Genomic DNA, 13,715 nt, shown 5'->3' on the forward strand with positions numbered 1-13,715 from the left:
TCGAAGAAAGTTGGGGGTGGGCGTCGAAAAAACGATTGTGTTTATATTGTGGTTTATATTAAAAATACCATGTCAACTGAGTTCATATCAATCTTAGTCCGATTGGGTACTGCAGCGAGCGTAAAAGGTTTTCAACAGGCCTACTTGTGTTGCTCTCCATGATTAAGTAACTCCCTTACACAAACGACATCCACACAATGAGGCCTGCTCAAGACGGCCGACAGCAAATCTTTTCATTCCCTATAAAAAAATATTGGCTTCGCCAATATTAGGTCACTACGAAAAACACATAAACAGAGGCTAGTTTATTCTAGACGGAACGAATTCGTAGATTGTTCCCTTTCCTCTGTGTGAGAAGAATTCGCTCTCGCTTTTCACCAAGAAAACTCGGCTGTCGTATACAGTCAAAGCACTGCTGAACTGTACCGGCAAAGAACGTGATGGACCGTAATTCGCTTCTGCTTTGCATCATCTTAACATACTGGATATCAAAATGTTGGAGCCACTCTCTCGTTGCTTTAAACACTAACATTAACGTTGACCTTGTCTGCGTGAGGGAAACACCCGGCACCCACTGGATCCCTTCCTACTTCGGTAGAAACTTCAAGACTCAAAACTGGTGGGGCAACTGGCCCCAGTACTTCAACCTCATGAACGCCCAAGTGCGGTCTACAATCAAAAAACGTTGGTCGTCTTACCGAGTTACATTTTGAGGCGAGGCATGCTGCGTTTGATCACTACGAAGATTTATAATTTTCCTCTGACCACGTGGAATATTATCTCCAATCACTGGAATCCTCTCGAGGACGCGGCATCATCCCATGAACTTTTCTGCAGAGCCGTCGTCGTCCGGCAACATACCGCCTCGATTGCTAAAGATCGCTTTTTGAACTGCAAGTCACGGCGCACGATTGGCGAGACGAAACTTCTGGGGGACCTTTTGCTGAAAAAGAAGCGATCATACAAATGGACTAGGTTATTCTCGAAGACACTGTAGGTAGGATGCACGTCTGACGGTGGACCAAACGCCACGTGTTCATACGATTTCCTGACTGTCGTCAGGAGTATTCCGGAGGCTTTAAACGTCAGCTACGAGATGGTCCAAGTCGGAGATGACAACTGGATGAATAACCTTTTGTGGAAGCGTATCGACGTCTTGGACGCGAACGTTATCTTCTCGGAGTACCGCCGATCTCACATCTTCTATCCTGCCTTCCTGTTCGACGATCAGGCGGTGTACTACGTCGGAGGAAAGGCCACCTGGAAGAACGGCATGCACCTGAATTCCTTTCTCGCCGAGTTTCTAGCTCAACTCTTGGCCACCGTGGTCGCGTGCCTCGCGTGCGTTTGCCTCATCAACTATCGCGACCGTAGGCCTTTAGGATCTGACATCAGAGCCATCGGTATGGTTGTCGTGGCATCAGTGCTCTCCTTCCCTTACCCTGTTCCAACTTCATTTGAGAGATGAAATTTCGGTCGCACTGTCCTCTTTTACTGGATACTGGGCGGCACGTCGTTAGCGATATTCTTCCAGAGCCTTTTGACGTCGAGCGCTAGTCACGGCGTCTCCTGGGAAGACGACGACACTGAAGAAAAGTTGGTCCCGAATCTAGTGGCTGGAACTGTGTCGGTGTGCGTGCAACGGCCCTTCATCCACGGGTCCCTGCTCGAGCAGAGAGGAAACAACTCGGGCTTCTTGGGACACATGGCAAGGGCCTTCAGGCTCAACCCGACCATTGTGGCAATCGTCGACGAATGCCTCGACCGCGCGGTAAGAAGGACCCACGTGTTTTTCCCGCATGTACGCTGGCCCAGTGAGCTACAGAAGTACGGAAGGAAGATCGTTCGCGGAAAAGATACCTTGGTGCCCTCGTTCGGCAGCACTCCCGTCAGGAAGGACTTCCCGCTGAGGCACGAGTTCGCAGCGATGTATCGAAGGCTTGATGAGACCGGGCTCAGGTCGTCCCAATCAAAAGTTGAGGGATGGAAGCGGTCGACAGTCGAAGAGTCGGCGGTTCCTTTGGATGTGCGACGATTTATCATCTTGTACCTGGCCGGGTGCATCGCTGCGGCAATGGTTCTCGCGCTTGAGTGGTTGACGTCGCTGACCTACTTTTGAGGGGATGTTGTCGGATGCTATTTATTTGTTTACTTGTTATGTAGGCACAGTATCTTTTTCGGCATTACATTATTAAGGAATTTACAACAACAAATAAAGTCTGGTGATATTCGAGTCGAAATATAGTGGAAAAAACTATCCTCAGGAACAACTTTCTGTGGCAATGGGAGCAGAAGTAGACGCGTGCCTGCCCCATTGCCGCTTAATATTGGGCACGTGCACTCTTTCTGTTTCGGAAATGCCACTGAAAGTTGTGTCCAAACAGAGGCTACAATGTTGCAAACGAAAGTTAACCAAAACTTGAATATTTGTGTCAGAAATAGACCAAGATCTGACTTTTTCAGTTGAAAATTAACGCCCATATAAAAGGGCTAAAATCATTGGTGAATGAAAAGTAAATATTATAGACCAGATAAAGCATATCGCGGTCCGTATGCCTTGCTTTGAGCAGCTATCACTTGATGTCGTCAGTTGATGCCACGGCGCTTGTCACATTCACACACACAAAAAATATTCAACCAGTATCAAAGGTTTTGGTTTACAATTTTACTTCCATAAAACTGTGTAGTTAAAGCAAGTGAATGTTTCCTAAGCAAAATATGTTGATAGAGATGCCTTCCTGCGTCAGTTCTGTAAAATAATGCTTAGCAAATTGGTTTTGTAAAACATACACCGCTAATGGCTAGTCTTGCATATTAGCCCGCGCACCTTGTGAAGTGATCAACACGCACGGATACATCATTCGGTAAAAAACATAAAAAAAAAACAAAAACATCGAGGTTGCACGATAAATACAAGTTTGTGAATGGTGTTTCCTGTGGTATAGCACCAAGCGACTTTTCTCGGTGGTGCTGGGACGCATCCCACTTTAACATTTGTTTGGAAAGCGTCACCTTAATCTAGCTCTTCTTGAAAGGCTTTGCTAAAGCATAAGAAATCTGCACTTCCTCTAGTTCTCGTTTGTCAATGTTAGTCGAAGGATCCCACACGATGCGTGTAGTATATTTTTGACAGGGCACTCATTTGAACTGTATGACAGTTACCGGTGACCAGGCTCTTTTAATGATTGTTGACCGGTTCTTTTGAACGTTTATCTGGTGTGCATGCAAATAAATGAAAGATGTCTTTTTTTTTTGTGGAGAGGGGGTGGACTGGGCGAAGGTAGGGGGGGAAAACGAATTTGACAAATGTGTAATTCCCTTTTTTCATCGTAATACTTGTTGTATTTAAGTTAATTTTACTAGTTCCTCCAACCCATAAAAACTTGTCTGTGGTATTCTTATGATAATCAAATGAAGTCAAAATAAATATTTGCATTGATTCTAAGTATTGTTAAATTTGTAGTCGCCATCATTGTTCATGCGTAGGGAGGTTTTTCGTCAGAGTAAGAGGGGGACTGCAAAGAGTGGCTTTAGCAGTGTAATTGCTTCCACCCCCTGTTTTTAGCCGTCCTTTTTCGTACTCTATACAAAATTCGCACGGAAATACACTAAAACGATAGCATGAGTCGCTGTATATCACCCTAGTACTGTTCGTGTGTCTTTTGCCGAATAATACAATAAATAATTTATGAAAACAAAGGAGTATTCTTTTTTTCATCTTATATTAACAGAAACTACAGCAAAACCTACAAGCACTAGCGAATATTATTGGTAATTAATCCTCCTTAGTCCTGGTGTGGCACTTGACTGCTTAATTATATTATCCCCATGATTATATTTTCTAATCTTCGGCAAAGTGCAATCGCCACAATGCGGTGGTAGATTTGTCAGTAATCGTGCTTTAATGACACGCACTAGCACAAGTCGCTCCGAAATTACCCGCTAGGTCTGTAAATGTTTAAAACTAGAATTACAACCTCAACTTATATTTATTTGTTATGAAACATACAGAAATAGGCGCATATTCATCAATAATCTGATAACATTCTAGACATGTCTGGAAAAAATGTCAGATGGTAGCAAAGGGATTAAAGAAAATCAAACGAAGGCCACAAGTTGAAACCGAATCGCGTGTTTCCCTCTTTAGTAAATATCTCAGAGCTTGAGGAAAATTCCGCGCGCAAAAGTATTCGTAATTCAGCCAACTTTTAGATAGCAAGGCTGCAGTGTTGTACAGGGTGCCCTCCAAAAAAATTACAGGATTTCTTCACCAAAAGAATAAGCTACTAATCGCCAAGCGCCCACTCTAGCCCAAAGGTAGCGGTAGCGGTCGAAACCAGATGTAAAAGTTTAAGAAATAACCGTTATCTTAGTCAGAAGTTATACTCTAAGTAATCTTCTGGAACTTTCTATGGGAAAATGAAAGCTGACGGAGCTCTCGAATGCATGAAGTTGAATTGCTCCAGTTACCGACAACGTACAAAAACGGGCCTCATTTTACCATTAAAATTTTCACAAAATATCCTATAACTTCTGAATGAAGAAGCGGTTAGCTCTGAAACGGTTGGCATCTGGTTGAGACCGGTAGCGCTACATTTGAGCGGAGAATGAGGGATCGCCGTTTGGTGAACTGCAAATTAAGTACAATGGCTATTGCCACGCGCCACTAAGAGATCTTTAGAAAAATAAGAGAAGGTGCGCGCCGCCTCGCCGCACACAAACGAAGGTAAACAATCAAGATGGCGGAGTGTTCCCCGTATTGGACACTACGTCAGCGCTGTGTGATAGAGTGTCGATCCTCCGACTGTCGGACAAAAAATTGGCGCACACGGTTGCGGGGTGACAGAAGCATGTTTCCCGTGTTGATGGACGCGAGAGGGTTGCCGAAAATATATTTCCCTCGTGTTGATAAACAAAGTTGTCCAATTGTTTCCTCAATGTGACAATGCCATAAACAAAATACATGGACACAATCAGCAAAGGAATGTTGGGAATGAAAATTTTTTTTTGCCCTTCAACGTAAGAATCCATTTCTCTTCCTTCCACCTCGTGCTGGATCTAGAGTACGCAGGCTGGGGATTACAGCAATTTGCGCAATGTGCATTGTTGATGCAAGAATCTCTGAGACAGTCGGTCTTAGCACCTTTTGCACAGGTGGCTTTTCTATGACAGTGCTGAGAACCATAGCGCTATCCTTGGCAGATGAAACACCTTCGAGGTTTAGGCTCAAAGGGCCGAGCCTCTCAGGGGAGGTATACGCTGCCTGCAAAACCTCTGGAAGTTTTGTGGACTCAAAGATTATGACTATGTGTTTTAGTTTTCGCTCTTGGCCATCCCGACGCAAGGAGATGCGCCACGCAGCTAAATCTTTTTGGCCGGTGAGCCCCTCAAGTATTTCGGTGTCGGAGGTCACGTGACGTCAAGTTTTCCGCAAAACATTTAGCGGTGAAATGGAATTGGTGATTAGGTGACAACGTCGATTTCACGGCTAAATTTAGTGAGGAAATTGAAGTAGTATATAGGTGACCTGACATCGGGTAATGTAACGTCAATTGACCTGCTAAATTTAGTGAAAGATGACTCTTTTCACCATTGCCGCCAATGTGGCAAAGGTGGAAGGGTCCTCTATCACATTGACATTGAGGGTTAGAAGCATTTCATGCGTTAAAATGAATGTGTTGACAACAGTACACTACCGGTGCTGTCCAGGCACGACACCCTAGTGTGGTTGCAGGGAGAGGACCCTTTCCACCTTTGCCGCTTATGCCTATATTTGTTTTATTGTTGGCCGTGCGATACAAACTCTTGACATTATATCTCGTATAACTCAAAAGTTCAAACAACCTGCTTGTGTGGTTCGTTTATTTTGTGCTTTAACTCGTTCACGGATCGAGTTTGCCGCAGTTGCCGCAGTGGTTTGGAATTCTCTAACACGTACACAGTCTTTCAGCATTGAATCGGTGCAAAAAAGAATGATACGCATTGTTTATAACAGTTACTTTCAGCGTCGCTTTTATTATGATGATAAATTTCTTCTTAATTGTGTTTTACTTAGGCGTTGGTCAAAAAGAAGATTCCTGTCTGATTAGATTTTTTTTTTGCAATGGGTGGTAAATGGTTTGTTTGATGCTAAAAAAACTTCTGAATTCTGTCGATTTTCATGTTCCCTGTCGCGTTCCCAGAAATTTTACCGTCTTTGACGTTCCAATACATGCCTAAACTCTCACCACTTTCCCGCATGCAAATTTACTGTAATAGAATCGGATCGTCTATTTGGAACATTTTCACGAATACCTCAGTTTATCTCCGGGACTTGGAGAGTCTTGTTGAACGTTGAAACTTTACTAAATTTTGTATGAAGTCTGCCCACTATTTGTAGCCATGTTAATTTGTACATTCAATGCTGTGCGTGTGTTGAGTTTCTTCTTTTTATCATCTTGTGTGCGCCAACGTGAAGACCCGCGTGGTTGTTTTTGGGCACATAAAATAAACAATGTGATATTATATTATTATTATAGCTTTAGCTTCATTGCGAAGAAAAGTTATACCCAGGTGTAGTTACAACTTCACCAGTAGGCCATCAAAATCATAAACGCGTGTCTGCAAAAAAAAAAAAAAAAATTGTAGTAAAACGCAGTTTCGGACATTTTCTCTTGCACTGGAATACATGACCTGCACGTGGCTTCAGCCCGCCGTTCTTTATGGTGGCCAGGTTAACGTAGTGGAATCTACGCTCTCACTCACCCTTTCCCCCAAGGACGCCCTCGTTTTGGTGGCAAGGAGCGTCTCCCGAACGCAGCGAAAAACACACTTCTCACTTGCCCTTTCTCCATTATGTCTCACCGAGTGACGCCAGCGCAAGCTATGTATGACGGCGCCGACAGCCGCGTGACTCAAATATGACTCAAATTCAAGTGAACACACAATTTGACCTTAATTATGACGAATTTATTGATATTGATTGTGCCAGGGAAAGAAGAAGGCGGCATTCAGAACAAAAGTAAGAAATGTGACATGGTTCCTCCTCGAGTAACGCTGGCATGCATGGGGAGGGATGTTGGCATTGCAGACGCAAGTAGACACTTAGCTGTGTCAACAACGTATGTCTAAAATAAACGCAAGGCAACCGCAACACAGTTCAATAATGATGGACATAAAAAAATAGTGATATGATTATTTAGCGGGTGCACCCCAGTGCCAATTCTACGTAAGTTCAGACTCTTAACAAATAGAAATTTAAGATGTAAATGAGCATTTAGAGACTGTATTCTCAACCGTTCCACGTTGCGCGTTTTTCAGTTCACTTTTAAATCTGATACTTATGAACCAAACGTACCTTAATGTAGCGGTAGGTGCAAAACTCTGTTTCCATAATTGAAATCGATTTATCACGTTTAGAGGACGAATTAGGGAAATGTAACGAGATAGAAACGAATATTGGAGATTTTTCACACTATTTACAAATGCTTTACAGCAGATTATTTTATACATAACTTGTACTGTGCGTATGAGTTTCGCCACAGACAAATGCGGAAAGTGGTACCAGACACTAACGTAAAAAAGTAAGCAAAAAACTGAAAAAAAACCCTAAAGACATGGGCACAAGGACACTTCAAAAATTTTGGTTAGGATGCTTCTTTTGTTAGTTGGTCTCGATAGTTAAAAAAATAACGCAATTTTATATAATACTCGTTTTGTGTCATGCATTAGTGAAATTAGTGTGGCACTCGTTTTATTATGTAAAACATAACTATGTATGGCCCTTATTCCCGCAATTCTTAAAAGCTAGTGAACTGGACATAAAACTAATATAAGTTCTAATTGAAATAATTAATAAATAAATAAAATTGTTTCAATAACAGAATGCAATTCGTCACCGCCCGGGAACAGATGGGATCTCATAGGCAGAAAAGAACTGAAATTGCGATCCGAACTAGTCAACAGACGAACATTAAGGTATCTGACAGGTGCCGAAGCTACCGTCAACGTTGACCAACAGCAATGATATACGATAATAATCCCTGGTGAAGGCGAAGAAGAGGGGACTAAGGAAAAACAAAAATCTCTAAACAGAGCCAAGTGACTGGTGCGCGACTGAAACAAAATCTGCTTGGTCCTGGTATCGAACCAGGAACTTCGCCATTCGCCGGTCCTGGTATCGAACCAAGAGTTAGACACAGTAGAGCAATCTAACAAGGCTTGCATTACTCTTGTCCAGCTGGCTTGCACCTTTGCATTAATTACATTATCATCATAACCCTTGTTGCTGTCAGACTGGTGGCAGCTGTTAAAACCCGTTTGCTCTACTGACGTCTACCTCCTGGTTAGCTCAGTCGGTAAACCGTTCCACTGTAAATGGAGAGGTCTCTTGTTCGCTATTAGGACCAGGTTGATAATGTGGATATTTAATTATTAGTGTTTTTATTAATGTTTATTGGCTATTTGGTGTCTGGTGTGTAAAAATTTAAATTGTTCTCATTTACGGCAAAGGTGAAGAAGTTGAAGATTTGAGGAAGAAGAAATATAGGACTGAGTTGTAAGTCAGTGTTGCGAGTCTGTCTCCTTCTTGTGTGCATGTGAGTGTGACTGTTCATCCGCGCTGTTTCATCCAACCAGGACCAAGCAGATGTTTAAGTCGCGCACCAGTCACTTAGGTGTGTTTGGAGATTTGTGTTTGCACTTTGTCCCCCTCCCTTGTTCCCCTTCTCTAGGGATTTTTAACGTTATTGTTGTACAGTTCGCTTGCACCTTTGCATTAATTACATTATCAACACTGATGTGTACAAGTGTCGAACGTCATCGAACAGTGCGCATTGTCGAGGTGTCTAGAGATTTGAACAACGGCCGCTCTTCCCTCTACGGCTGACTAATAGTTTTGGAATGAATGGGCTCATGTGAGAATGCAACACTCGAGATCACGTGTATACATCGACGATGATATCTGCACAGTGATGTCACGCATGAATGTCGAAGGTGGGGCCTTTCAAGGGAACTCTAGTCAGGTATTCTTCTTGAACTATTTTGTTACTTTTTTGGGGGTTTGCGGCGAATAAAAAATGAAACGTTTTCAATTAGTTCAAAGTATATATGTGAATCTCCACATCTTAAGGAAAGCAAAACGATTGGTTGATTAATTTAAGAACAGAACGTATAAAATAGTGCCCAAAAAGAAAACCTAAACCACCTATCTTGAATGCACCCTCACATACTTTCGTAGTATTTCTCAAAGTAAAAAAAAAAGGAATGACAAAATGAAAATTACAAAAAAAAATATTTGAAAGATTTGACAAGTGTGCTTTGTTTTCTTCTTTGGAAAACCTTTTTTTTACTTTTTAATACCTTCTGCGTTAAATAGGATGTCAGAGTTTGTCGTAATTACAGTTAACACGGAAACATGTCATACATTTTAATGACAGACATGTATGAGAAGCTTCTTTTAAAATGAATGACGGACATATCAAGCTCGCTACTGGATTGACCTTTGACTGAAAGCCATTGGTTCAGTGATCAAAGTAATAAAAATAATTGGCGCGAAATAATCACACTTATTTCACTCGAAGGGCAGGAATTGCTTACGAGCAGGGTACCGAAGGGCTGGAATAAATGATGCTAACACACTTAAACACAAAATGATTGGCTGTACACACGCATTACAAATTATACGCACACATTAGTCGTACACGTTTTGCATTCTCGACAGTTTTTTTACCCAAAAATAAAGTTTGTTCGCCTTGAACATATGTTAATAAAGTATAACTTTCAAGTTAATAAAACAATATTAAAAATAGTAATAACTTGTCACGCTCTGTGTCGTTAGTGCGTCCTATTTCCTTGGAAACAAATATTTGTAATACATTTAAAGGGGCTGCGAAATGAGTAACGTTTTTATTTTTACAACTAGAGGTGGGCGTGTGTGCATAACGAAGCAAGAGGTTTTCAAGAGGAGTCTACTAATGTACAAAGTATTTGAGGACGAGACGAAGCATACCCAGAAAACATGGCCGTGCGTTAACGTACATGGGCAAAAAAGTAAAAGAGCCCGCCAAAGGCAACTACGCTCCTCAAAGCTCTCTCTAAGCGCAATGAACGGTGGAAGATCGATGTCTACACTTCGGTACCCACGGTGTCTTCGGGGCGGTAGCTTCTAGGGGAATCCCGAACAGGTCTGGAACAAAGCAGAGGTGCCACAAAGTCATTGAATGCCTTCATCACGGCGTATTTCCTAAAAGCGCCTGATCTCATTATACCCGAACGTGCTGGGCTAGAATAAAAAAAAAAAAAAAACATTACAAGGGATACAAACGTTCCATTCCACTTGCGAGCAGATTGTAATAATAACTAAGCAGGAAAAATATGCTGCCGTTACCAGTTCAATTGTGAATATGTTAAGTCGTAGGGACACCAACAGTGCCATCGCAGAGAAGGTTATTGGGTGCTTGGAAAGGTAAATGTTATGAAATGGGGGTTAAATCTAGTTTATGTATTACTTTAATATACAGCGCCGTTGGGGGTGATTGTGATTGGCTCTTCTTGTCACTGTTCTATTTGGATTGTATCATTGCCACCAATACACCAATATCTCTGGAGCCAATTTGCAACAAATATACGATTCTGCCGACATCACAGTTAACTCATACTCAATAAGACGATGGTTTTCTTCTACTGAACTTAGTTTACTTGTACAGTTTGAATATACGATTGCATAAATGTACGAGTGAATACGCTGGGGACATACTCTGGAGTGAAATCTCACATTGATAAGGTAAAACATATAACTTCGACTCTTTCAATGTTTGAATTTTGCGCGAGACGCTCTCTTGGTCAAATGAATCTTTAGCGGTATGTGAAGGTTTCTTGGAGCTTGACGCACTAGCGTCTGGTGATGACATACATAATTAAATGAACAGAAATATAATCCCAACAAGGCGTCCATCAATATTAGGCGGCTAAACTTAGTGCTTCAGGCGTCATCACCTCGTCAAGCAGAGTATTATAGAAAGGCGAAATCGTAAAGCGCCGTCCTTGTAAATTAATGAGTATACACAAGCCGTCAGCAATAAAGTGCCGGAATAAGGGATGCGCCCCGTCGCGACGGTTTAGCAACCAGTTCGATATTTGCAAAGAGATGTCGAGAGACGGCCCTAACACGCGATAAGCGAAGGTAATGCCTGCGCCTCCCGCAGCAAAGTTTCATGACATATAGTGCCGCTATGCTGCGTGCAAGTTCGTCTGCTTCTTGCACTTGTTTACCCGCCAAATGCGCACTTGGCTCCCTCCTCATCGCGCGCTCCCCGTGCGTTCTCTTTGTTTCCTTTTGGTAAGCGTACCCTTCCTTAAGGATGGCTCATACACTTGCTGTTGGTTGCAACCGAGATCATTAACCGCTTTTTAAGCCTCTTGCAACTGGTCACGACCGGCCCCGCAGCAGCGCACCCAATTGCAAGCCGGCATAAAAACCGATTCTAGCGCACATAGCTTCAAATAAACGCGACTGCGTGAACCAGCTTTTACGATCCGGTGCGCCAAAGACTCGTTATGGAACACTTGCGCGCCGTATTGGGCGGTGAGGTTTTTTTTTTTTTTTTTTATCGCACCAAGTCTGCAAAAAAGTTGCGACGGATGTTACTTGCGCGCAAAGAATGGTAGCGCCATCGCTTACATCAGCTTTAGGAGGTACATTTACAAAGTATTTTAACGTAAGAATGGACATTGAAAGAAGCGGCATGGAGCTTGTTGCGTACCGATAGTAGGTGCCGCTGACCTTGTCGTCGGGCGTGACCCGTGGCTCCTCTTGTCAGGAGAAGGTGTCCTTGGAGACGACCGCGTTGTAGCCCGTGAGCGGCATGAAGGGCAGCCCGTTCTCGCCCGGAGGCTGCCGGTCCTCGCTCTTGTTCTGCACGGGCTTCTTCCCGCCGCAAGTCAGCGTGAACTTGAGCTCGCGGCACAATTCCATGCACACGGGCTCCTGCGAAAAAAATGAATAAATAAAAATATAAAAGGGGACACGAAATTTCGCTTTCCAATAGGAGCCGTTCTTGATCGCCCACTTTGATTAGCGAACAAAAAGCAAGTACAACCGTTAAAAATAATTCAGTATTTTTATTTGCAAAAATAAACTGCGCATCGTCGAACGCCCAGTTTTTGGGAAAAAATGTAGTTCAAATGTTCCGAACCAGATGCCGAAGTTTTTCGGAACAAAACGTTGCCTTAATCAAAAGTATTATGCGAGTTTCGAAACTTTTCAATGGTAAGGTGGTGGCTGACAATGCCAGGAATATATGTGGCTGAATGGCGCGAGCGGACAAGCACGGGTCCCATTTTTTATACGTTTTGACTGGGAAACTTCACCTATGTTGGTGTACGGAGCTTGACGTTTTACACTCTCGTTGTTGCAGGTTAAGGACAATCTTGGAGATTCGATTTCTTGTGATCCGTTTGTTTACTTTCCTCTCGAGGTGCCCCTTCATTTATTTATTTTCAAAACACGCGAAAAGACAATTGTAAATATCTACATATGCCGACTAGAAGATGACTAAGATTGGAAAATATTTGGCGCGAATTGTGGTCTGCTCTGGGGTGCCGCATATGTCACTTCGTGGATAATATATAGCACTATAGGCTCCGATTGTGTCTTAGGCTTTGTCATAAGCTGTTTTGAAAGGTCACGCCTTCTCTTACATTATAACTAGGATTCCAAATGCATGGAGATTACTTCTCGTAAAATTCGAATCGTGTTTTTCGGAGTTTATTTTTTGCTAAAACTTCGCGGTTTATTTGAGTTTATTTTTGATAGATCCCCAATTATCTAAAATGCAGAATCTTTTTAAGTTTGTTCCCAATAATATTAATAAAAAAACCAACGAAGTGAAGGTATCATAATTTGTTGTCCAGAAGGGGCATTGATGATCTAAAAGGTCTAAACCCTTTTTGTCACTATGAGATTTCAGAGAACACTGAAGTGGCATCTCCTCAAAACCACTGGCTCTGTGCTCTTATAAAGTTTATTAAAAAAACACAACAAAAAAAAGTCTCTTTTTCTTTTTATTTTATCGTCGTGACCCAGAAATTAAAAGTTTTTCGGATAAATCCGAATTAACAAAACGTTACCGGTGCATGTTTTTCGGATTTTTTCTTATTCATTGGAAAGCAAGAATCCTTATTTTGACGCCATGAATTTAATTTGTTCGATATGCTGCAAACACTAAAAATTAATGTGAAAAAAAGAAAGAACAGCGCGATAAAACGACGAAGGACAGAAGAAGAGTACACAGACGGAGCGCTGACTGTCAACTGTCTATTTTTGAAGAAACTATTTTACGTATTGTTTGTTTGGTGTGACCACGCCGATGGGCGTTAGTTAGGACAAAAATAGCTGACATTCAGCGGTCCGACTGTGTGATCCTCTCTGTCCTTCGTCGTTTTTATAGCGCTTTTTTTGCACTTATGCTTAACCAACTCGCCCAAATTTGCACTCTATAACTGTACATTGAACAATGCCGCAGTGTGCAGCTAATTTAATATGAGGTATTACAACATGATTGCAGAGTAGTTGGTAGTTTTATAAATTTAATAGCGTTACAACTCAACTAACTTGGCAGTAAACACCGTCGCCTGTTGTTACTACCGGCTTTCCCGTAAGAAAAAAGAAGAATGGTTTGATAATTACCGCGACCTATGCCAGGAAGCGGGCATGCGGTGCAATATTTATACGGTGT

At 42.3% G+C, this 13,715-nt stretch overlaps 1 protein-coding gene and 1 pseudogene across 1 annotated transcript in view; one reads left to right on the forward strand and one right to left on the reverse strand.

Annotated features, from left to right (window-relative positions):
• Positions 1-440: 440 nt before the first annotated feature.
• LOC120850178 lies at positions 441-2,119 on the forward strand (annotated as a pseudogene).
• Positions 2,120-9,948: 7,829 nt separating this feature from the next.
• LOC8032620 (glutamate receptor ionotropic, kainate 2) overlaps positions 9,949-13,715 on the reverse strand; it is a 29,033-nt gene continuing 25,266 nt past the window's right edge. Inside the window, exons 13-14 of the mRNA XM_029974964.4 lie at positions 11,742-11,965; positions 9,949-10,165 (exon numbers count right to left, since the gene is read on the reverse strand). Coding sequence (XP_029830824.2) covers positions 11,795-11,965 — 171 coding nt within the window. The 3' untranslated portion in view covers positions 9,949-10,165; positions 11,742-11,794. The remainder of the gene's footprint in view (positions 10,166-11,741; positions 11,966-13,715) is intronic.

This window comes from Ixodes scapularis, unplaced genomic scaffold (genome assembly GCF_016920785.2).
Source record: "Ixodes scapularis isolate PalLabHiFi unplaced genomic scaffold, ASM1692078v2 PGA_scaffold2__306_contigs__length_199485367, whole genome shotgun sequence".
NCBI lineage: Eukaryota > Metazoa > Arthropoda > Arachnida > Ixodida > Ixodidae > Ixodes > Ixodes scapularis.